The sequence below is a fragment of the Rhinoraja longicauda genome, chromosome 42 (assembly GCF_053455715.1).
Source record: "Rhinoraja longicauda isolate Sanriku21f chromosome 42, sRhiLon1.1, whole genome shotgun sequence".
NCBI classification, from domain to species: Eukaryota; Metazoa; Chordata; class Chondrichthyes; order Rajiformes; family Arhynchobatidae; genus Rhinoraja; species Rhinoraja longicauda.
In genome coordinates this window covers 5,708,272-5,730,218 of record NC_135994.1, presented here as the reverse complement: position 1 = coordinate 5,730,218, position 21,947 = coordinate 5,708,272, and the positions used below count along the sequence as shown (strand labels likewise).

At 45.6% G+C, this 21,947-nt stretch overlaps 1 protein-coding gene across 4 annotated transcripts in view; it reads left to right on the top strand.

Annotated features, from left to right (window-relative positions):
• Positions 1-21,947, top strand: part of racgap1 (Rac GTPase activating protein 1) — a 109,781-nt gene that overhangs the window by 21,656 nt on the left and 66,178 nt on the right. The window contains exons 4-5 of one of the 4 annotated variants that reach the window (XM_078431418.1): positions 3,621-3,744; positions 10,931-11,014. The exons of 1 other annotated variant lie outside the window; for it this stretch is intronic. In XM_078431418.1, coding sequence (XP_078287544.1) covers positions 3,621-3,744; positions 10,931-11,014 — 208 coding nt within the window. The remainder of the gene's footprint in view (positions 1-3,620; positions 3,745-10,930; positions 11,015-21,947) is intronic. 2 more of the 4 variants (XM_078431417.1, XM_078431419.1) reach the window with 2 other exon arrangements.

Genomic DNA, 21,947 nt, shown 5'->3' with positions numbered 1-21,947 from the left:
AGGTACAAGGACAGGCAAGTGGGACTAGGGTAGCTGGGACCTTGTTGGCCACTGTGGGCGAGTTGGGCCGCAGGGCCTGTTTCCATGCTGTATCACTCTATGACTCTATGAGTAAGGATACAAAGGAATGTGAAGGAGATATCACATTGCCGAAGCACAATGTTGCCTTTGTCCACAGATTTGAAGGTGATGTTGGGCTTAGACCTTCGCAAGTGGGGTACTGCAAGTTTAAAACGGGGCTAGGTTAGAATGAGGGTCAAGACAGTGGGACCATCGAGCTGGTCAGTGACACATCAGCATTTTTAAGGTAGGAACATGTTCAACCAGGCAAGTGAGAGTGGTGGTGAGAGTGCTAGTTGCATAAAGAGTTCAAGGAGAAAAGGCCCACAAATCATCCTCGTTTGGAATGGAAGTGTAGCAGAATAAGATGGAACTGCAGATGCTGGTTTACACCAAAGATAGACACAAAATGCTGGAGTAACTGAGCGGGACAGGCAGCATCTCTGAAGGAATCAGATTTTGAAGAAGGGTCTCGACCTGAAACGTCACCCATTCCTTCTCTCCAGAGATGCTGCCTGTCCCGCTGAGTTACTCCAGCATTTTGTGTCTGGAATTGTGATTTAGTTCCACTGGTACCATCTGTGGCTGGGGAATGTCGAACAACTGGTGGGGCCGGTATTCCTGGCGCCATTTAAGGAACATTGGGCGGACCAGGACTTTTTTCCTCGGATTGCAGGAGTCTGAGGGGTTATCTCATGGAGGTGTTTAAAAACATGAGAGGAATCGATGGGGTGAATGCGCAGTGTCTTTTTTCCCCAGAGTAGGTGCATCAACAACCAGAGGACATAGTTTTAAGATGTGAAGGGAAAGACAACAGGATTCTGAGCGGCAACCTTTGCACTTGGAGGGTGGTGGGTGTATGGAACGAGCTGCCCGAGGTGGTAGTTGAGGCAAGTACTATAATAACATTGAAAGGACATTTGGACAGGCATAGGAAAGGTTTGGAGGAATATGGGCAAATGGAACTACTTGAGATGGGACTTCTTAGTCAGCATGGGCGAGTTGGGCCGAAGGGCCTGTTTCCATGCTGTATTTGACTCTCTAAATAAGATTGATTGGATTGTTCCGAGATGTAACATAAATTTGATGGGCCTCATGTGTCACAAGGAATACTAACACAGCTACCAGACTTGGAGGGCATCTACAACACACGATGCCTCAGAAAAGCCACCAGCATCCACAAAGACTCTTCACACCCCTGCAACAGTCTGTTCGAACTCCTTCCATCGGGCAGACGATACAAGGCCTTCTACGCCCGCACCTCCAGACTCAGGAACAGCTTCATCCCCAGGGCCATAGCTGCTATGTCCTGCTGAGCCGGATGGTCACAATGCATAGTGATCCGGCACAGATCAACTTGCACTTTATCCTGTCTAAAACTGTTACAGTTGTTTCGTTGGGTTGCTGTTGTCTAAATTAATTAAATTATTGCATCGTATGGGAGGCGCATTCCCAATCTCGTTGTACCCCTGGGTACAATGACAATAAAGATATATTGTATTGTATTGTATTGTAATTATACACAAGGAATGAGTTAGCTGGAATTACCTGTTACTGTGGGACATTTTTGCTGGACCCATGTGTTATTGTGGCCTGGTTTGTCTAACATTATCTGTTGCTGTGGTATAGTTTTACTGCCAGCATCTGTCACCGTGGCACAGCAACATTGGCACCATCTTCCTCTGGTGCACTTCACTGGCAGTGGCAGCTCCTGTGGGGCAGTCTCACGTTGTGGGGAGTGCCATGTTGTGGGAATGCAGGTCCCTAAGCATGTTAACACGTTGCAGTGTCGCAGTTTACACAACGTAGTTTGTCGTTGCAATGCGGTCTCTCTGACACCATCTGTTACTGTGCTGCAGTTTTCTTGGCCCCATCTGTTTCTATGGCTCAGTCGCAATGGTATAGTCTGTTACGCGATTGGCACAATGGGGCTCTGTTGCTGTGGCACTGTTGCACGAGCATCATCTGTCAGTGTGCTGAAATTATCTTGGCACTGCCTGTTACTGTGGTGCACAATAGATTTTACATGGCACCACCTTCTGCTGCGCTACGACAGTCGTGCACTTAATCTAGCTGTGGTGCTGACTCCATTTGCACACGGTTCTGCTCGCCCCACGTAACGCTGAGATGCTACTGAATATTACAGCAGGTTGGTAGCAACCTGAGACTGTGCCTAATATTTGATCAGAAAATGGGGCTGGGCAAATGATGAGTCAAGAGTGTTTTACTGTCCGATGAACAATTAAATTGTTTACTGCAGCAGCACAACAGAATATGTAAACACAGTACCCTGTAGAATATAATAAACCAGAAAAAAAAATTCAGTACACACACACACACACACACACACACACATCTATCTATATACTAAAACTCTCGTTTGTTATCTTGTTTGTGACTGAACTTCAGCCAAAACGGTACACGATAGCGTGACAATGTTAGGCCCACCTTACTCACCATTGTCACTTTAGTGATAAGGCAAGTAGTTGTATTGAAATCGGTCTTATATTTTTAAAGTTATTCACATTTTAAAGTTTAAAAGGAGGGGAGGAGGAGGGAGGAGGGAAGGAGGGGGGAAGGGGGGAGTGGGGGAAAAGGGAGAGGGGAGGAGAGAGGGGGAGGACAGGGTGCTGCACCAATGCAGGAGAGGTTTGGGCCCAACTTGGTCTAGTATATATTTATATACATATACATACACCTAAAAACAACAAGCAGACAATAATAGTGCCAAATGACAAACCAATTCCCATACAAGTCTATGTAGTTCAGAGCTTATTTGGGGGTTGTAGTGTTTAATAGCCTGATGGTTGTAGGGAAGAAGCTGTTCCTGGACGTTACAGTTTTCAGGCTCCTATATCGTCTTCCCGATGGCAGGGGTGAAATGAGAGCGTGGCCATGGTGGTGTGGGTCTCTGAAGACGCTGACAGCCTTTTTGCGAGGCAGAGAAAGAAAGTATATTCTGGTAGATAGTTGTAACATATTTGAATATTATTAACTGCCATTTACATTGAAATAAGTATTCAGTAAAAATCGCTTTATTTTTGTCCATTGTAAACGTTTTCTGTCATTGCTTGTAATGAGAGTACCAGTTAACATGGCCCGTGTGTAGTAGAATATGTACACTGTAGCAATCATCCTAAACACGGTGGCGCAGCGGTAGAGTTGCTGCCTTACAGCGAATGCAGCGCCGGAGACTCAGGTTCGATCCTGACTACGGGCGCCGTCTATACGGAGTTTGTACGTTCTCCCCATGACCTGCGTGGGTTTTCTCCGAGATCTTCGGTTTCCTACCACACTCCAAAGACGTACAGGTATGTAGGTTAATTGGCTGGGCAAATGTAAAAATTGTCCCTAGTGGGTGTAGGGTAGTGTTAGTGTGCGGGGATCGCTGGGCGGCGCGGACCCGGTGGGCCGAAGGGCCTGTTTCTGCGCTGTATCTCTAAAAAAAAATCTAAACGTCCGTCCATATTGTGATTTGCCTAGCAAGGATTTCTGAAGACACGTCCGGTGTCTTATCACTAAACACGCAGAGCATTGTATGTTAATATTCTGCCTTTCAGATTCTGGTAGTCGGCGAAGATGGGACCTTCATGGTTAAATCTCCTAAGACTCACATCTGCGAGCAATGCAGTGCAGCCTTCCGGACTAACTACCACCTGCAGAGACACATCCTCATCCACACAGGTAGAACACAGGACCATGACGTGTACAGAGCTCACAGTAAGATAAAGAGTCTGCCTACTTTCACAAGAAAATACCACTGCAGCCAAGCTCTTGTGACAGATATGAGAAGACAATTAAGGTCTAATTCTATTTGATAAGAGCTAACTATGTTCCTTAAAAGGTTTGAATATTGTTTTTCATTGAGTATTCATAAGATGTTTTTCTTTTGATCATAAAATGAGCGCAAGCTTAAGTTTTTTTTCCTGTCCAATTTTCAAATCGCTTTCTACTAATTAAATCACAAAGATAGATCTGATAGTGGCGTTTAAGAGGCTTTTGGATATGCTGGGAATGAAGGGACAGGGATCAGATGCAGGCAGAGATTAATTGAACTTGGCATCATGTTCGACATAGACATTGTGGGCCAAAGGGCCTGTTCCTGTGCTGTACGGTTCCATATCTATGATCTCTGCGCAGCTACCTCATCCAAGTGGCCATTCTATATGAGCCTGGGCGCTAATGTCAGCAAATTATTTTAGCACGGCACCGTGTGATCTGGTCCATTCTTGACATCAAGTCATTCATACTTTCCAACAGAGAGGTCAGCATTGTGTTCAGGAAACCTGGTGCCTCTGCCATCAATGGATTTTCCAAAATTGGATTCTCTAGAAAACCCCACTAAATATTTTCTGCTGCTGTAAATGTTGTCATTTTTGAATGTGAAGTGTGTTCCTTCGCACAGCTTTCTGTGACCACGGGCCATGGGCTCTGATTTATTCATAAATTATGACTGTAAATGTGCCCATTTGACTTTAACACTGCTGCAACAACTACAGTGGTTTTTAGTCTGATCTTGTAAACCATTTGAATTAGTTCCATTTTTACAGGTGACAGTGTTCTATATACAAATTAGAAGTGAATATTCAAAATGCAAGAAATAGATGGCCATGCCTTCCCTTGTCCCTCTTCTGATTCTGGTGCCTCATTTTGGGAGTAGAGTTCCACAGGTGTCAACCATCCTCCAGTACCTCCATCAACTGGTCAATCCTCAAGTGTACGTGTAGACAGTCCGTGTCAATGGGCAGCTTGACGAGGGGCAGGTGGGGACACTGCGGCTAAGCCTGTTCAAGGTCCAGGAAATGTTACTGGCCTGCGATCAGGAAAGGGAACTCCAGCTGTTCTCCTCCTCCTCCTTCCCCTGTCCCTGCCTGGCTCTGCAAAACACTCCAGTTGAGGTCAACCTTAACACAGCAAAAGTGAAAGGAATCAGTCTTTTCTCATCTGTTTGGCTCAGTGATATTTTGAACAGACAATTTGTCGATTAATCAGACTAAAGGGAGTTCAATGCATTCTTTTGCGTTTCTGTAATCTGTGCGCTGAATTGACCGTACTTTTCCAACAAAACTCTAAACTGTGAATGTTTTTAATGTTTAGTTTCAAAAGCGATCGCTGACCATAGTGGGGTATTGTGTAATCCGTTTCCTGTGTCAATCTCGGAATGTAAGATTTTCAAAGTACTCACGTTTGCCATTGCAAAATATTCTGTGGTTCACATTGCCGGCATCAGTTTAGTTCTTTATTACATTTATAACACGTTGGCTCTAAACATTTTTTCGAACTGTGCAACCTGCCAATGGCAGATCGCAATCTGATGCAGCTGTGAATGGGAAAGGTTCAGTGTGCCAAGTGTAACAAGGGTTCTGTTGTAACAAGGTTTGACTGTTGGTCGGATTCACTTTGGGCTTTTGTTCCTTTTCCATAACTTGGCACCAAACTGAATACTTTGTAGAAGGAGTCTGTAGTTAATTGTTTGCACTGATGTGTGTTCTGCTTGCATTGTAAGTAGGTACAGGTTAGTTATTTTTTGAAACCAGAATTGTTAGATAGATGCAGGCTAAATGAACAATGTGCAGTGGTTAATTGTGATGAATGTAAAATAGTTTGAGTACGCTGGTAAAATTTGTGTAATCTTGCGGTAGCATTGACTGTTTAAGTCAAGGAAACTAAATTGATATTACTGCTAAACATAATAAATGACACCAATATCAGATTTGAAACTCCAGTGGCTTGGGCCGAAAGGGTAAAACAGGAGTTGATTATGTGGAAGCTTTGAGGTGGGTGGGGACAATTTTACTGAAGAAATGGTTGTCATGCAGTACCATGGCCAGAGAATTTCAGTTGTCTTACTCGTTTAAAGTACACTCATTTATTTATTCCTCTCAGAGCATGATTCACCATATTCAACCAGTCTCAGTTATAACACCAACCCAGCTATCAATTGCTTTCTTTTGATTTTCTCTGCGAATCTGGGCAACTTTCACTTCCCATCCTTTGTTATCAATCATGTTATATGAGGCTGGAGTGATATTTAAGGCCTGACTCTCTCAAGGACATTAATGACCGACAGGGTTTTTAACGACTGCCTGGAGTTCTTTTCTGGTCACAGATTGGTGCAGAATAGATTTACCAGAATGCTGAAGATAGACACAAAGTGCTGGAGTAACTCAGAGGGACAGGCTGCATCTCTGGAGAGAAGGAATGGGTGATGTCAAAGACTAGAGGGCATAGATTTAAGATGGAAGGGGCAAAGTTTCAAGGATGTGTGCGGGGCAAGCTATTTTACAATGGCTGGAATGCGTTACCAGGGGTGGATATGGAGTCAGATGAGAGAGGGGCATTTAAGAGGCTCATGGATATGTACATGGATACGCAGGGTATGAGGGATACGGATCACAGGTAGGCAGATTAGATCGGTATCATTTTTGGCACAGACATTGTGGGCCCAAGGGCTTGTCCCTGTGCTGCACTGTTCCATGTTCTAGATTTGATGTGTTCAGTTTCATAAATTTGAGTAGTGGTATTTGAGCTTATGACCTCTGGCTTGTTGATCCACTAAAACAAAATCTATCTCACTTTAGTGCTTTTTTGCTAAGTAAACTTGCTTGCTTTAAAATTTGGATGAAGCAAAAGTAGACTAAACGATGGTGCATTGTGCAAATGCAACGGATGGTGCATTGTGCAGATGCAATGGCATGTTACTAGGGGTCTACAACAATGACCCCCTGCTACCTTACTCAAGTTCTGCTGACCACTTCAAAATCATTTGGTAGTGCAGCCCAGAGATTACAGTGGAGATTACGATAGGCCTACACACTAGTGGGCCCCTGTGTAGGATAGTAATGTCCCCTCCTTTTGGTCTTTCAGCTCTATGTGGACAATGGGCGGAATCAGGGTGTGATCCTGTGAGCCTAAAGAGTCGGTTGAGGTGCCAATGTGCACAGGATTTTAAATGCAAACAAAATGTTGGAAACACTCACCAGATCAAGCAGCATCCGTGGAAAGAGAAACCGTTAATGTTTAAGGGTTGAAGGGGTTTTGTTAGATCTGGGAAGGAAAGAAAGTGAGTTGGTTTGAAGCTGCAGGGAGGGTGGTGAAGAGATGGATCGAGCGACGAGGCCAGGCTTGCCCTGGGAGTAAGCTACAAAAGAGGTCATCTGGTTGATGATTAAATGGGGCAGCTAGGGACAGTGGCTGTTTTATTCATAAAAGCTATTTAATGAGGGCAGTTAGCGAGTGAGAACACCCGAACGAAAGGCTTGCTAAACACATGGCGGCATGGCAGGTGAGTTTGTGCTAAGGAAGAGAGGAAACACTGAGTCAATATCACAAGATGGATGACCTGGCCACTTCTTATACAGACAAAGAAAGCAACTTGCCTCTAGTTGTGAGATGGAAGTCTGCAACATGTCCAGACAGGAGATGGGGTGCTGTTCTTCAAGCTTATGTTGGGCCTTGTTATAATGGTGTAGGAGGCCACGGAGGGACAGGTCAGGGTGTGAATGAGTTGGAGAATTAAAATGGCATGCAACCGGATGCGTGGGAGTGCCCCGACTGACTGAACTCAAGTGCCCCACAAAGCAGTCAACCGGTCTGCATTTGGGTGTCCTTGATGTAGAGCAGACTATGTTGTGAACATTCATGCATTAATACACGACTGGAAGAAGTGCAAGTGAATCACTGCTTCAGCTGGAAAGAGGGTTTATGTATCCCTGGATGGTGGGGCGGGAAGAGGTGAAAAGGCAGTCGTAGGAGTAAGCGTTGTGAGAAGGGGAGTGATAGGTGGAGGTAGAAGAGAGTATTAGCTATAAGGAGAGGTTGGACAAACCTGGATTGTTTTCTCTAGAGCATTGGAGACTGAGGGGGGACCTGATAAAAAATTATAACATTTTGAGAGGCATAGATAGGGTAGGTGGTCTTTTTTCAAAGGTGGAAATGTCAAATACTCAAGTGCATATTTTAAAGGTGAGACAGGGAAAGTTTAAAGGAGTTGTGTGGGGCAAGTTTCTTTTTCCAGAGTGGTAGGTGCCTGGAACACACTGCTCGGGGAGGTAGTGGTGCTTATGAGGCACATAGATATACAGGGAATGGAGCGATATACAGATGTACTGTTTAAATTGGCTTCATGGTTGGCGCAAATATCATGGGCCGAAGGGCCTGTTCTGTACTATTTAATGTATGTGACTGGAGAGTTGCAAAGGGTTCGGTCCCTTTGAAATGCTGGAAGGGAAGGAGAGGAAAGATGTCTGACAGTGGAATCTCATTGAAACATTAACTCTGTTTCTCTTTCCATAGATGCTGCCTGATCTACTGAGTGTTTCCAGCACCTTCTGTCTTTATTATAGATTTCCAGCATCTTCAATGTTCTGCTTTACATTTTGTAATCTAGATTTTGTTTCTTCTGGTAGCTGAGAAAAGTTGGGCCTTGGAGCATATATGAGACTGCTGATTCTTTCTTAAACCCTGAAACGTGGTATGTTTAAGTGGTTTAACAGAGTTGTTAATTGTGGCATGCAAGGAACTAATTATAAATCGTTCCTATCTGCCTTTTACTGTAAATGTATTGGGATTTGAAACTTATGCTCTCTACATCCAACACTCAATATTTTTGCATGACTATGTTTTCACTTTGTTAGTAGTTTTAGCAGTTTCTAAATCTGTAACCCTACTTTAGACCCAAAATACTATTTCATTTTCCACAGATGCTACCTGACCTCTTAAGTTTTCCCAGCATTTTCTGTTTTTTCTTTCTCCCCTTAAAGCCTTTTTGCATTCTCCTCCCAACTCACAATCTCAACTAATTTTGTATCATCATTAAAATTAGCAATAAGACAAATGGTAACCCATTCTTAATTCATGCCAATACATTGTTCCAATTCCATATGCTCTACCCAAGTCGACCAATTTCCTGTGTCGACCTTCAAAATTGTTCTGAAAATCTAAATACATATGCACCGTTTCTTCCGTTTCTACTATACTCAAAGAACTTGAATGGATTAGCCAAACATTATTCCCTTTCATAAATCCATAAATCTTTAGAATTCTGGACAATGATCACCAACTATCTCTGAAACCACCATTAAAATTCCCTGATGTGGATCGTCAGGTTCTTGGGCAATCTTGGCTTTCAAGCTCGCCAACTTCTCTGGTATTACATTCTTACTAATACTAATTTTCTTCAGTTCATAGAGTCATACAGCACGGAAAGAGACCCTTCGGCCCAACTTGTCCATGTCGACCAAGATGGCCCATGTACACGAGTCCCACCTGGCCGCCTTTGGGCCATATCTCTCTGAAACTTCTTATCCATGTACCTTCTAAATGTTGTGATAGTACCTGCCTCAACTACCTCCTCTGGCAGCTTGTTCCATAATCCCACCACTCTCTGTGAAAACGTTGCCCCTCAAGTTCCTATTAAACCATTCCCCTTTCACCTTAAACCTATGTCCTCTAGCTCTTGATTTACCTACTCTGGGTAAAAGACTCTGTACATTCTTATCCTAACCACTCTATGATTTTGTACACCTCTATAAGATCACCCCTCAGCCTCCTGTGCTCAAAAGAATAAAATTCCAGCCTGCTCATCCTTTCCCTTTAGCTCAGGCCCTTGTGTCCTGGCAACATCCTTGTAAATCTTCTCTGCATTCTTTCCAGCTTATTAACCTCCTTGCTGTAGCAGGGTGACCAAAACTGAACGCAATACCCCCAAATATAGCCTCACAAAGTACTGTACAACTGTAACATCCCAACTTCTCTACCCGAGACCCTGCCCGATGAAGGCCAATGCAGCAAAAGCCTTCTTGCCCACCCGTGATGTCACTTCCGGGGAACTATATCCTGCCCTGGTTTGACTTCCCAAAATGTAACACCTGTCCCCTTGTTCAAGACTCTCCCACCAGTGTAAGCATCTCAGCATGCCCCATGCCCTGCTTCCTTAGGATTCTGTATGTTTCAATAAGATCACCCCTCATTCTTCTGAATTGTACACAATTCATGGTTAAGAACTGATCCTTGGAATGCTCTGCCAATTTTCTCTCATTCTCAAATTTCCAGTTCTGAAATGCTACCAATTATCATGCCCCCTGTTGTTTCTGGCAACTTTGTAAGCCTCTTCCTTTGATTTTATATTATCTTTAGTTTTTCCCGTCAGCCGAAAAAGGATGTCTCAAAGGCACCCCCTATTGATCTTGTATAAGACAACCTGTGTTCCCTGAAGCTTAGGCTGTCAAGTACAGTATTGGGCTTTTGGAACACTTGGTCAACTTATTTCTCATGTTCTTAAGCAATTCTTTCCTGTGAAGTCGGTTCTATAATGGCGTCAAATGGAAGTATTTGCTCTCAAATTGCGTATAAACTTCAGATCGTATACTATTAAGCTCCAAGTTTGCTTCCCATGTTGACAGGAACGCCTTCAAGTGTTATACAGCAATTTGGCCGGTTGTTAATGATAGAGAATTAGATGTTTTAGGAGTCTTGGAGGCTATTGATTATGAATGATTAACCTGCGGTCTTGGTGCTGTCCATTGCTGACATTTGGAAAAGGTCTAGAATGATTTCCACAACATTTACTATCAGAATCCCTCATTATTTAGGCAGAGGCTTTGTGGAAGCTGTTTATATTTTTGATAGTTGAGCATGAGATTTACTAGAGCAACAAAATGGGATATTGTCTCTCCACGTCAATTGCTTCTCTGAGGAGATGTGTTCAACTGAGGAGCTTCATGGCATGAGTGTATCTCGGGTCGCTTGTAGCCTGCCTTTAAAACAAATCCAATGTTGACAGCTTAGACTGCTAGATTGAGAAGAATAATTATAGGCATTTACGTCCTGAGTGAGCTGAGGAGAAATTTGGATTTTGTTTTGCTTTTAGGTGAAAAGCCATTTCAGTGCAGCCATTGTAGCATGCGATTTATCCAGAAGTACCTACTGCAGAGACATGAGAAGATACACACTGGTAAGTGAAATGCTAGGGGCATGTGCCAGTGACACGAGATAAACCATCTATGAAAATCCTTAAAGAGACATTATCCCTTTTGTTGATCTAAATAAGTAAAAAAGCACACGTTAAAGCATTTATTGAACAAAACAAAAGCAGAATCTCTGTTGTTTGCTCCTGCTTTGCAAATACAAGGTGCATGCGGAAGCAATATGTCCTGGTTTGCCAATCTACAATAGAGTGAGATTATAAATAACTTTCCAATTATTCTTTCTTCAGATCTCAATCGTTTCAAAATATCAAGTACTTGAATCCCTTTCAGTAGTGAAGGCATCCTCTTTTTTTTTAACCTTTAAATGGTATACCTTTGCTCTACCATGGAAGTCCACAAAGTACATTTTCTGCAAGTGTATTATAGCAGGAATTTAGGGGGAGAAAATAAACAAAATTCCTAGCGATATTATTCGCTGAATCTAGCTAAAACATTTTCTAAGAACATCTCGCATTTTGACCTATGCAGAAATTAGCTTGTAACCTTTGAAGGAATTGGTAAATTCTCACTACAGGTCACAAATAGACACCATAAATTGATGTTCGACATTAGGGACGTTTCTTTTAACTGCCTAGAGGTTACCAAATGGGATCAGTGAAGAAAAACTATGGCAGAGGTTTATCATGCAAACTGGGTCAGCGAAGAAAGAGGGATACTGTCTCTTTAGTTTCTTAGCTAACCACATTAAGTTCTGTTGCTCATTTACCATCATTCCATCCTGTGCATTGTAATACGAGTCTCTACTGTGGATAATGGTAATGTAATGCCCCTGGTTCTCACTTTGCCACTGTAATACCCCCAAAGCATTTGCAGTGATACTTCAGTATCCACAGTAGCACTGTGAAAATGGAATACCTCACAGCACTCAGTGATTTTGGAATTTCCAATGGCACTCATTTTTACACTGTTACACTTCACAGAATTCACTGGCATTGGGAATCCCCCCCCACCACGGCATTTATTATTAAACTATATACTCGAAGGCAGTATATAGATTGGGACTTAGGAATATTCCATGACACTTATTGTAATACTGGAAGATGCTCACTGTTACATTTGTACTACTCCATGGTGTAAAATCAAGGTCTCAAAGGTCACACAGGGCGGCACAATAGCGCCAGTGACCTGACGGCATGTGCTGTCTGTACGGAGTTTGTACGTACTCCCTGTGCCCGCGTGGGCTTTCTCCGGTTGCTCCGGTTTTCTCCCACACTCCAAAGACATACAAGTCTGTAGGTTAATTAGCATCAGTAAAATGATAAATTGTCCCTAGTGTGCAGGATAGTGTTAGTGGACGGGGTGATCGCTGGTCGGCACGGACTCGGTGGGCCGAAAGGCCTGTTTCTGCGCTGTATCTCTAAAGTAAATCACACCTTACACAAGGCGTGGAGGTATAATAGGCAGTTTATCGAATAGCAATAATTGCCCCATGGTTCATAATGACTGAAATAGTTCTTATTGGCTTTAGATTGTATGGACAGTTTGGTCTTTGCCATCAGCTGTGGTTAGTTCTTTTCACTTTTCATTTTGAGTTGATCAGGGTGTACAGGACAAGCTTCATCTCCAAATGCCTGCTCCCTTTGTATCCTCTTTGTCTCTCTTTCCAAATGATTTGATTCTTTCTTGGTACAGATAGTTCTGCTAGAATGCGTCTTTTCATAACACGAATTGGATATAATGCAATCGATGAATGGAAACATTATTTGCATTATCCAGGCTGAATTGGTTAACCTGATTTTGATCTGGAACGAGAGAACCACTTAAAAGTTACATTGGAAATCGCCAAGCAGAAAGAAAAACTGTCTTGGATTTAAACAGTACAGGGGGAAAAAATCTGGTTCCATGTAACCTCCCTGCAGTAATCCGACACCATCATCTCTTAAAAACACACCTGCTACTGTAACTGCGGTGGCTATTGAAATTCACAACCAATCGCTTCTGCTCACACTGATTAAACAATATAACATGCAGTCTTCAGCATTTTTAGGTTGCAGTAACAAAAGTAAACCGATTGCTATGGAAAAGACCTCTACTTTTGAAAACCTTGCACGGAAAATAGCCATTTTCCCCAATTGACATAATTAACTTTATAATGCGATTTTCCATAACACTAGGTTTCTTAGGTACACAACTATTGTATTACAGTAGAACCAGCTATACCGTTGTCTTTATACATCCTGTTTTACTGACTGGCAAGACCCTTGTATCATTCTTGGCTTAATTACAGTAGACTTACCAAGAGGCTCTTTATCAAGTCCACTTCCCTCTTGACCAATGGCTCATTACTAAAGTGTACCCGTGGGCAAGTTATGACCCTTGCAAATAACACACCCTGCGCAGTTTCAGGCTAACTTCATGAAACTAACACTGTCTATTGTTCTGCGTTGTCAAAGATTTTTTATTTGTTGAATTAGCATAATCAAACTATGGTAGAACCATGACAGAAACTTGCCCAGATTTAACTTGCCCAGATTTGTCATGGCACACCGTGTTGCTATACTTAACAGGACTCACTATGATAATAACATTCTATGGCTCCCAGTGTCGCACTGAAATACCCTAGGACGCTATTTATTCACAAAATGCTGGAGTAACTCAGCAGGTCAGGCAGCATCTCAGGAGAGAAGGAATGGGTGGTGTTTCGGGTCGAGACCCTTCTTCAGACTCGAAACGTCACCCATTTTCTCTCCTGAGATGCTGCCTGACCTGCTGAGTTACTCCAGCATTTTATGAATAAATACCTTTGATTTGTACCAGCAGCTGCAGTTATTTTCTTACACTACCCTAGGATGCTCATTGTTACACCTGATGACAGTCACTGGAGCATGAATTATCTACCTGTAATATCCCAAAGCTCGCCATGGAACTTTGGAATACACCACAACACTCAGCACGGTGGCGCAGCGGTAGAGTTGCTGCCTCGCAGCGCCAGAGACCCGGGTTCAATCCTGACTACGGGTGCTTAATCGCGAAATGCTGGAGTAACTCAGCAGGTCAGGCAGCATCTCAGGAGAGAAGGAATGGGTGACGTTTCGGGTCGAGACCCTTCTTCACGCGGCCTGACCTGCTGAGTTACTCCAGCATTTTGCGAATAAATACCTTCGATTTGTACCAGCATCTGCAGTTATTTTCTTAACACTCTCTGACAACGGGTGCTGTCTGTACGGAGTTTGTACGTTCTCCCCATGACCTGCATGGGTCTTCTCTGGCATCTCTGGTTTCCTCCCACACTCCAAAGATGTACGGATTTGTAGGTGATTTGGCTTGGTATAATTGTAAATTGTCCCTAGTGTGTGTAGGATAGTGCTGGCGTGTGGGGATCGCTGGTCGGCGCGGACCCGGTGGGCCGAAGAGCCTGTTTCCGCACCGTATCTCGAAACTAAACTAAAGACTCATTGTTAGATTATAATACTCCATGGCAGACACGGTCCGTACTGGGGCATTGTTGCTCTGTAATATCCTACAGCCCTCCATGTTGCAATGCAAATTGCCACAACGCTCGAGGGGGACACGATATTCCACACCACAGTATCGTGCTGCAATGCCTCATGAGAGTTACCGGGAGATTGGAATACTTAGGGCACTCATTGTTTCACTGTCATTCTGTACAGCACTAACTGTGTCATTGAAATATCCCAGGGCACTCGTACTGTAACACCATAGATAGACACAAAAAGCTGGAGTAACTCAGCGGGGTCAGACAGCATCTCTGGAGAAAAGGAATAGGTGACGTTTTGGGTCGAGACCCTTCTTCAACGTCACCTATTCCTTCCCTCCAGAGACGCTGTCTGACCCGCTGAGTTACTCCAGCTTTTTGTGCCTATCTTCGGTTTATCTGCAGTTTCTTCCTACACGTACTGTAATACCCTCCGAATTTGCCCGTGGTTCTGAAATATCACACAACACCCTTTCTTATATTGAGATCACCCTCAGCACTCAGCAACAGATTGGAAAACCACACTATCACGCTGTAATGTCACACCACATGTACTGGAACATTGACATAAACCATGGCAGACTTGTAACGCTGTTGTATCTCACAGTGTATGGTGGTATACTTTTGGTATACTGCACCATCCCATACTCAATGGGGCATAGTTGAACTCATTGGCACTAGCGGCTAGTGTGTACCTTCCCATGGCATTCAGTTTGACATTGGAATATCCCATGGCACTCATTTTAACATCTCTTGGCGCATTAAAACATCGGAATATCCTGCGGCACTAACTTTGGCACTGAAATACCAAGTGGTGTAATACTTCACTTGACTCACTGAAACTGCGTAATTGCACAGCACACATTGTTACTTTGGTATGGCACTCACTATGACACCTTAATACCGCAGAGTATTCAGTGTGACATTAAAACTCCACAGTATTCACTGTGGCACTTTTAAGCCCAATTGCATGCATTGTGATATCGTCCTATCCTTTCACATCCACAGTGGCAGTGGAATACTCTAGGACCATCATTTTGCCCCATGCATTCAAAGTGCTAGTGATCTACATCTTAATTGATTATATCACCTTGAACTATGCGACTTTTTTCTTCACCTGTTGCAGCTTTTGCTCCTCCAGTCATGTCTTTTTTGCAGTTTCTTCCATCTCCGACTTATTTATTTTCAGTCCCATTTTAAAATTGTTCACAAATCTTGATGCAAATCTTTGACCAAATAATCAATAAACAGTTTTGTTGCCTTAACTGAGCCGTGTGATGACGTACTACTGTTCACCTCCAGTGGCTATAAGAAACTGCCTTTAATCTTTGTGCAGGAAGGAACTGCAGATGCTGGTTTACATTGAAGATAGACACAAAACGCTGCAGTAACTCGGCGTGTCAGGCAGGATCTCTGGAGAAAAAGAATAGGTGACGTTTCGGGTCGAGACCCTTCTTCAGATTCTTCGGTCTGAAGAAGGGTCTCGACCTGAAACGTCACCCGTTCCTTTTCTCCAGAGATGCTGCAAGACCTGCAGCATTTTGCATCTGCCTTTGATCTTTGCTCTTAATTTTCTATCCAGTTCTGCACGTTCTCATTTTTCCATAACTACTTATTGAGCCCAGCCGTCTCTTGCCAAAGATTCCTGAATATCCACAAAGTTGACATCAATTGCATTTCCACAGCCTTTATATATTGGTCATCGTATCAGACTGCTCTTGTAAGTTCATCCAGCAAGATCCTTTCTTCCAAATTTGTGTTGCCATTTTACTTATTTAGGTACAGCAGTGGTCTTTGGAAATTCTCAACAAGACTCCAAAGCTTGTGGCATCAGATCAACATGAGCATTGTAACCTTGTGCTGATTAACACAACTGCCTTCACTTCGGCTGATGAAATGGTCTTTCTCCATAATGAACAGCACTGGAGTGAAGCATTGCAAGTAGTCAGGGCAGAGGACGGGTTCAGTTCAGCAAGGTAGGGCATTTTAGTTCATCGTTGCAATAGACAATAGGTGCAGGAGGAGGCCATTCGGCCCTTCAAGCCAGCACTGCCATTCAATGTGATCATGGCTGATCATTATCAATCAGTACCCCGTTCCTGCCTTCTCTCCATACCCCCTGACTCCGCTATCCTTAAGAGCTCTATCTAGCTCTCTCTTGAATGCATTCAGAGAATTGGCCTCCACTGCCTTCTGAGGCAGAGAATTCCACAGATTCACAACTCTCTGACTGAAAAAGTTTTTCCTCATCTCAGTTCTAAATGGCCTACCCCTTATTCTTAAACTGTGGCCCCTGGTTTTGGACTCCCCCAACATTGGGAACATGTTTCCTGCCTCTAACGTGTCCAACCCCTTAATAATTTTATACGTTTCGATAAGATCTCCTCTCATCCTTCTAAATTCCAGTGTATACAAGCCTAGTCGCTCCAGTCTTTCAACATATGATAGTCCCGCCATTCCAGGAATTAACCTAGTAAACCTACGCTGCACGCCCTCTATAGCAAGAATATCCTTCCTCAAATTTGGAGACCAAAACTGCACACAGTACTCCGGGCGCGGTCTCACTAGGGCCCTGTACAACTGCAGAAGGACCTCTTTGCTCCTATACTCAACTCCTCTTGTTATGAAGGCCAACATTCCATTGGCTTTCTTCACTGCCTGCTGTACCTGCATGCTTCCTTTCAGTGACTGATGCACTAGGACACCCAGATCTCGTTGTACGTTCCCTTTTCCTAACCTGAGTGCCGCTGTAGCAGTTGCTGACCAAGCTGACCAATTTCTTAAGGTCATCGCTGCCAGGCTGGTCAGAGGAACTACGTTGAGAGGTAAATGTACATGACAACATCAACAGTCAACAGTCAACAGAGCTTTATTTGTCATTCGGTACCAAGGTACCGAACGAAATTACATAGCAGTCACACAAAAAAACCCCACAAGACACATGACCCCAACACAGACGTCCATCACAGTGACTCCAAACACCCCCTCACTGTGATGGAGGCAACAAAACTTCCACTCTCTTCCCCACGCCCACGGACAGACAGCTCGTCCCCGACCAACCCGCACAGTCCCCGCAAGGGGATGGAAGTCCCCGCGGCCGAGCCGCACCGGGTGCTGAAAAGTCCCGCGGCCGAGCCGGGCGATGGAAGGCCCCGCGGCCGAGCCGTACGCAGCTAAGTCTCGCGGCCGAGCCGCGCCGGGCGATGTTAGGTCCCGCGGCCAAGCCGCACCGGGCGATGGAAGGCCCCGCGGCCAAGCCGCACCGGGCACTGTTAAGTCCAGCAGCCGAGCCGCACCAGCGATGAAAAGTCCCGCGGCCGAGCCGCGCCGGGCGATGTTAGGCCCCGCGGCCGAGACGCACCGGGCACTGTTAAGTCCAGCGGCCGAGCCGCACCGGGCGATGTTAGGTCCTGCGGCCGAGCCGCACCGGGCGATGTTAGGTCCGGCGGCCGAGCCACACCGGGCACTGTTAAGTCCAGAGGCCGAGCCGCACCGGGCGATGTTAAGTCCCGCGGCCGAGCTGCACCGGGCGATGGAAGGCCCCGCGACCGCGGCAAATGGTTCTGCCGATTATTATATTTATCGGCGTGGCTACAGGTGCTCCTCAGCTTACGATGGGGTTCCGTTCCAAGAAACCCATCGCAAACCGAAAATATTGTACGTCGAAATGCATTTAATACACGTGATCACGTGGCCGGAAGCGAGCTACGGGTTGCTGCCGTTTGCACCATCGCAGAGTCGAAGCATCGTAAGCCGGGGAGCACCTGTACTGATAATGCTTGTGGAGGCAACGTCGTGTTTCACAAACTGGGCTTGCTCCATTGCGACAGACTCAATAGGATAGAGTCATAGCAGATCTAACAGCTCAAAGCAAATCATCCAAGAGGTGTCAACTTTACCAAAAGGGGAGATTTTAATCTTCCACAATGCTTAACTTTATTGCCTGGTATATCTCTCACTGGGCCAAGGGCCGATGCTGATTCAGTAGGAGATCAGAAAATAATGGTGAGAGCATGCCTGGGCATAAACTTGATGAGGTAACAGCCAGTGAAGCAGCAACACAGGACGACGTGTACTAAACCTCACAAGGAGCATGCAATAGACGTTCGAGTGATCCCATAATTAATGGATCACATCGAAGCTCTCTCGTCCCACCACATCGTGTTGTGAATGGTGGTGGACGATCAACAGCTGCCAGGAAGGAGAGGCTTCGAGAACATCCCTGTGTTCATCAATGGCGGGTCCGTCACGGTTTCTTCGACTACGTGGATGAAAGAGCTGAAATCCGGAGGCGAGGTAAAAGTGCATGGACTCACCAATGCTGCATATAATCGTGTGTGGCTATCTACAAGACATGTCTGGTGTCTGCTTGATCATCGGCGGCACGGTGGCGCAGCGGTAGAGTTGCTGACGTGCGCTGTCTGTGCAGAGTTTGTACGTTCTCCCTGTGACCTGCGTGGGACTAGCTGAGGTTGGCGACTTAGTACGGATGAGTTGAGCCAAGGGGCCTGTTTCTGTGCTCTCTAACTCCCAAGTCGTGCATTACTACTCCTTTCCACCCTCAGTGAAAATGTTGACTTTCCAGCAAGGCCAGCAGCAGAATCAAGGACCAGTCTCAACCCGGCCACTCCCTCTCCTCCCCTCTCCCATCGGGCAAGAGGCACAGAGGTGTGAGAACACACACGTCTGGATTCAGGGACAGTTTCTTCCCAACTGTTATCAGGCAACTGATCCATCCTATCACCAACTGGAGAGTGGTCCTGAGCTACTATTTACCTCATTGGAGACCCTCGGACTATCTATGATCGGACTTTACTGGACTTTATCTTGCACTAAACGTTATTCCCTTTCCCGTGTATTTCCACACTGAGGATGGCTCGATTATAGTCCTACATTGTCTTTCCCACTGACTGGTTAGCATTTGGTGCCACCTCGCCTATAAGAGGTGGAGACAGTGTGTGCTCCACATGAAATTATTCACTTGTAACTTGCGCTAACATGGAAATGAATGCAAATGGCCTTTTCGAGTGTATATAACCTGCGGCAACAGCACTGGAGCAAACTGGCACAGCCCCAGTGCAGCACCAGTTTTGGACATGTTTCTGCAGGGGCAATGAATCGTCTGGTCAACACTCGCTGGCAACACCCACCTCAACCTCGTCATTCATAATTGCATCAGTGTTTGTGCTGCTGGACTGCTTGGTTGTTAACGTGTCTTGGATGAATGATAGATATCTGCATTGCGAATACTCAAGTCATCATGTTTTCCCCAAGTGCTGTTCCCTTTCCACCAATTTGATCTCTCTCCCTGGCTCGAGCTTGGGTATACCACACATCAACTTGTATCTTCTCCATCACAAAGACTGATATTCCTCTGCAAATGTTTCCCATCTACTCCACCTCACCTCCTCTGCTACTCCCAACAATTATTCTTGCTCTTGTCATCGCCAGACTTGGCTTTCCCACTTCTCTCTAGGCAATTTTCCTACCCTCTACCACAACTCAACCTCCCTCACCAAATCTTCAAGAGATCTGAAACTCTGACTTGCAGTTTGATCCTCTTGGGAAAATTTCACCTGTGGCCCAAAATTATCAGAGCATTCATTCCAAGACTATAATCTAGCAGCCCTTTTGAAGTGACACTCTTGAGATGTCAGTCTCTCAGTGGGACCACTGAAATGTACCCACATCCTCGTTGTGACACTAATACACAGTAGTCATAGTCCAGACTCGGTCGAAATGTAATTTTGGTCCTATTTCAATGTTAATTTGGGGCCTATTTGAGGCGGCACGGTGGCGCAGCGGTAGAGTTGTCGCCTTACAGTGCCAGAGATCTAGATTGGATCCTGACCTCGGCTGCTGTCTGTACGGAGTTTGTATGTTCTCCCTGTGACCAGGTAGGTTTTCTCCGGGTGCTCTGGATTCCCCCCACACTCCAAAGATGTACAGGTTTGCAGGGCAATGGTAAAATTGTAAATTGCCGTTACTGTGTAGGATAGTGCTAGTGATCGCTGGTCGGCACGGACTTGAAGGGCCTGTTTCCGCACTGCACCTCTAAACTATCTCTAAAAACTAAAACAAAAGGGAAGATACAGAGTGCAGAATATAGTTCTCAGCATTGTAGCGCATCAGTTCCACAGACAAAGTTTCCACGCTGTATCACTAAAGCAGAAAGTCAATATCATGGATTATTTCTTCTCTATGAAAATTTGACACGCTGAAGACGGGTGCGCGGCCAGAAGGCTTCCCGATGGGCTGCGGCTGTGGACTGGGAATGCAGCCGGAGGCCTTCATTGAGGCGCCGTGGTCTTGATGCCTTCCGAATCGCAGTGTAGAAGCCCGGGTCGGGGCCCGGCCGGGGCCTTGTGTGTCGGACGGAGGAACCGGGCCTCGCGGGTCGGAGTCCGGGTTGGCGGAGCGGCCGACGGAGCCCGCGGCTGGGGTCCACGGAGGCGTGCAGTGGGGCGTCGACAGCCGTGAGGCCTCGGCGGCGGTGAAGCGGCGGCAGCCTCGTGACGATGGGGCCTCGGCGGTGGTGAAGCCTCGCGAGGATGGGGCCTCGGCAGCGGTGAAGCCTCGCGAGGATGGGGCCTCGGCAGCAGTGAAGCCTCGTGACGATGGGGCCTCGGCGGTGGTGAAGCCTCGTGACGATGGGGCCTTGGCAGCGGTGAAGCCTCGTGACGATGGGGCCTCGGCGGCGGTGAAGCCTCGTGACGATGGGGCCTCGGCGGCGGTGAAGCCTCGTGACGGCGGGCGATGCCTCATGGGTCGATTGGCGGCCAATGACAGCGTGGAGGACCACCATGAAGGGGGAAGGAAAGAACAATGGAGGACCCGGCGTGGGGGGGACCGCCGTGAGTGGGGGGGGAGAACAATGGACAATTGGGGAGGGGGGGAGAAGAAAGGACAATGGGGACCCAGCGTGGGGGAACCACTGTGGGGGGGGGGGGGGGGGGACACACAACAGGGGGAGCCGGCGTGCTTTGTAACTTTGTCAGCGCCATAGGTGGCTGCTATTTGTACACGTTGGATATGCAGCAAAGAATCTCACTGCCTAGTCACATGTGCAATAAAGTGTTCCATTCCATCATTGTGATGGTGTAATGAAGTTTACAGAGAGTCTCAGTCTGATGATGGTAATGTATTAGACACAGTACTTCATTAATTGGTTTGGAAACTCATTGTGCTCCTGTCAGATACTGAGCTCTCAGTGCAATAGTCTCATGCAGATGGGCCCTCATTATTTTGACATATTCTAGTTCTCACTGTTTTACTTTAATATAACAGGCCACAGAGTGGAATCTCCTCAAAAATCATTTGCTATATTAGTTGTTCTCAGTGTGGACTCCTGTATATCGGCGAGACCAAGTGCAGATTGGGCGATCGTTTCGCTGAACACCTACGCTCAGTTCGCCTTGGCCTACACGATCTCCCGGTTGCCAAACATTTTAACTCCCCCTCCC